General features: G+C 33.0%; 1 protein-coding gene across 1 annotated transcript in view; it reads right to left on the reverse strand.

The window, feature by feature from the left end:
• LOC119591506 (gephyrin-like) overlaps positions 1–463 on the reverse strand; it is a gene marked incomplete in the record, with an annotated part of 7,903 nt that overhangs the window by 3,332 nt on the left and 4,108 nt on the right. Inside the window, 1 exon segment of the mRNA XM_037940256.1 lies at positions 2–112. Within this exon segment, the coding sequence (XP_037796184.1) occupies positions 2–112 (111 nt within the window).

Consider the following 463-nt stretch of genomic DNA (forward strand, 5'->3'; position numbering starts at 1 on the left):
CCCATGCCCTGTTTTCACTCCTTCTGCTTGTAGCTGCTCGTGGGTCTTTTCTACAGCTGTCTTCTGTCCTGTAAGAAGGTCAATGGCATGGGGAATTGCTGGAGCAAGGAATCTGTGGATAATAAAAAAAAATATTACACATATATCCTATCACCTCAACATAGAAAATTCATTAATAAAATTCCATGTGGATCTAAAACAACTGATAATTACTGTCATCATTATGGCAAATTACAAAATTTTATTTAGAATTATGTCAAAATTTGCCTGTGAAGTAGTACCAATATTGTGCACGAAGACTGCATACTTCTAAAATGAAGCTAGTTGAGATCTCGCCACTCTTATGAATACCAGAACAATTTTTTTTTTTTTAAGTGATATTTGTATCAAATTGTAAATGCATGAATTCTGACAAGAATTAAGTGACTGTTCCAACATGAAAATATCAAACAAATATATCTGT

This window comes from Penaeus monodon, chromosome 28 (genome assembly GCF_015228065.2).
Source record: "Penaeus monodon isolate SGIC_2016 chromosome 28, NSTDA_Pmon_1, whole genome shotgun sequence".
NCBI classification, from domain to species: domain Eukaryota; kingdom Metazoa; phylum Arthropoda; class Malacostraca; order Decapoda; family Penaeidae; genus Penaeus; species Penaeus monodon.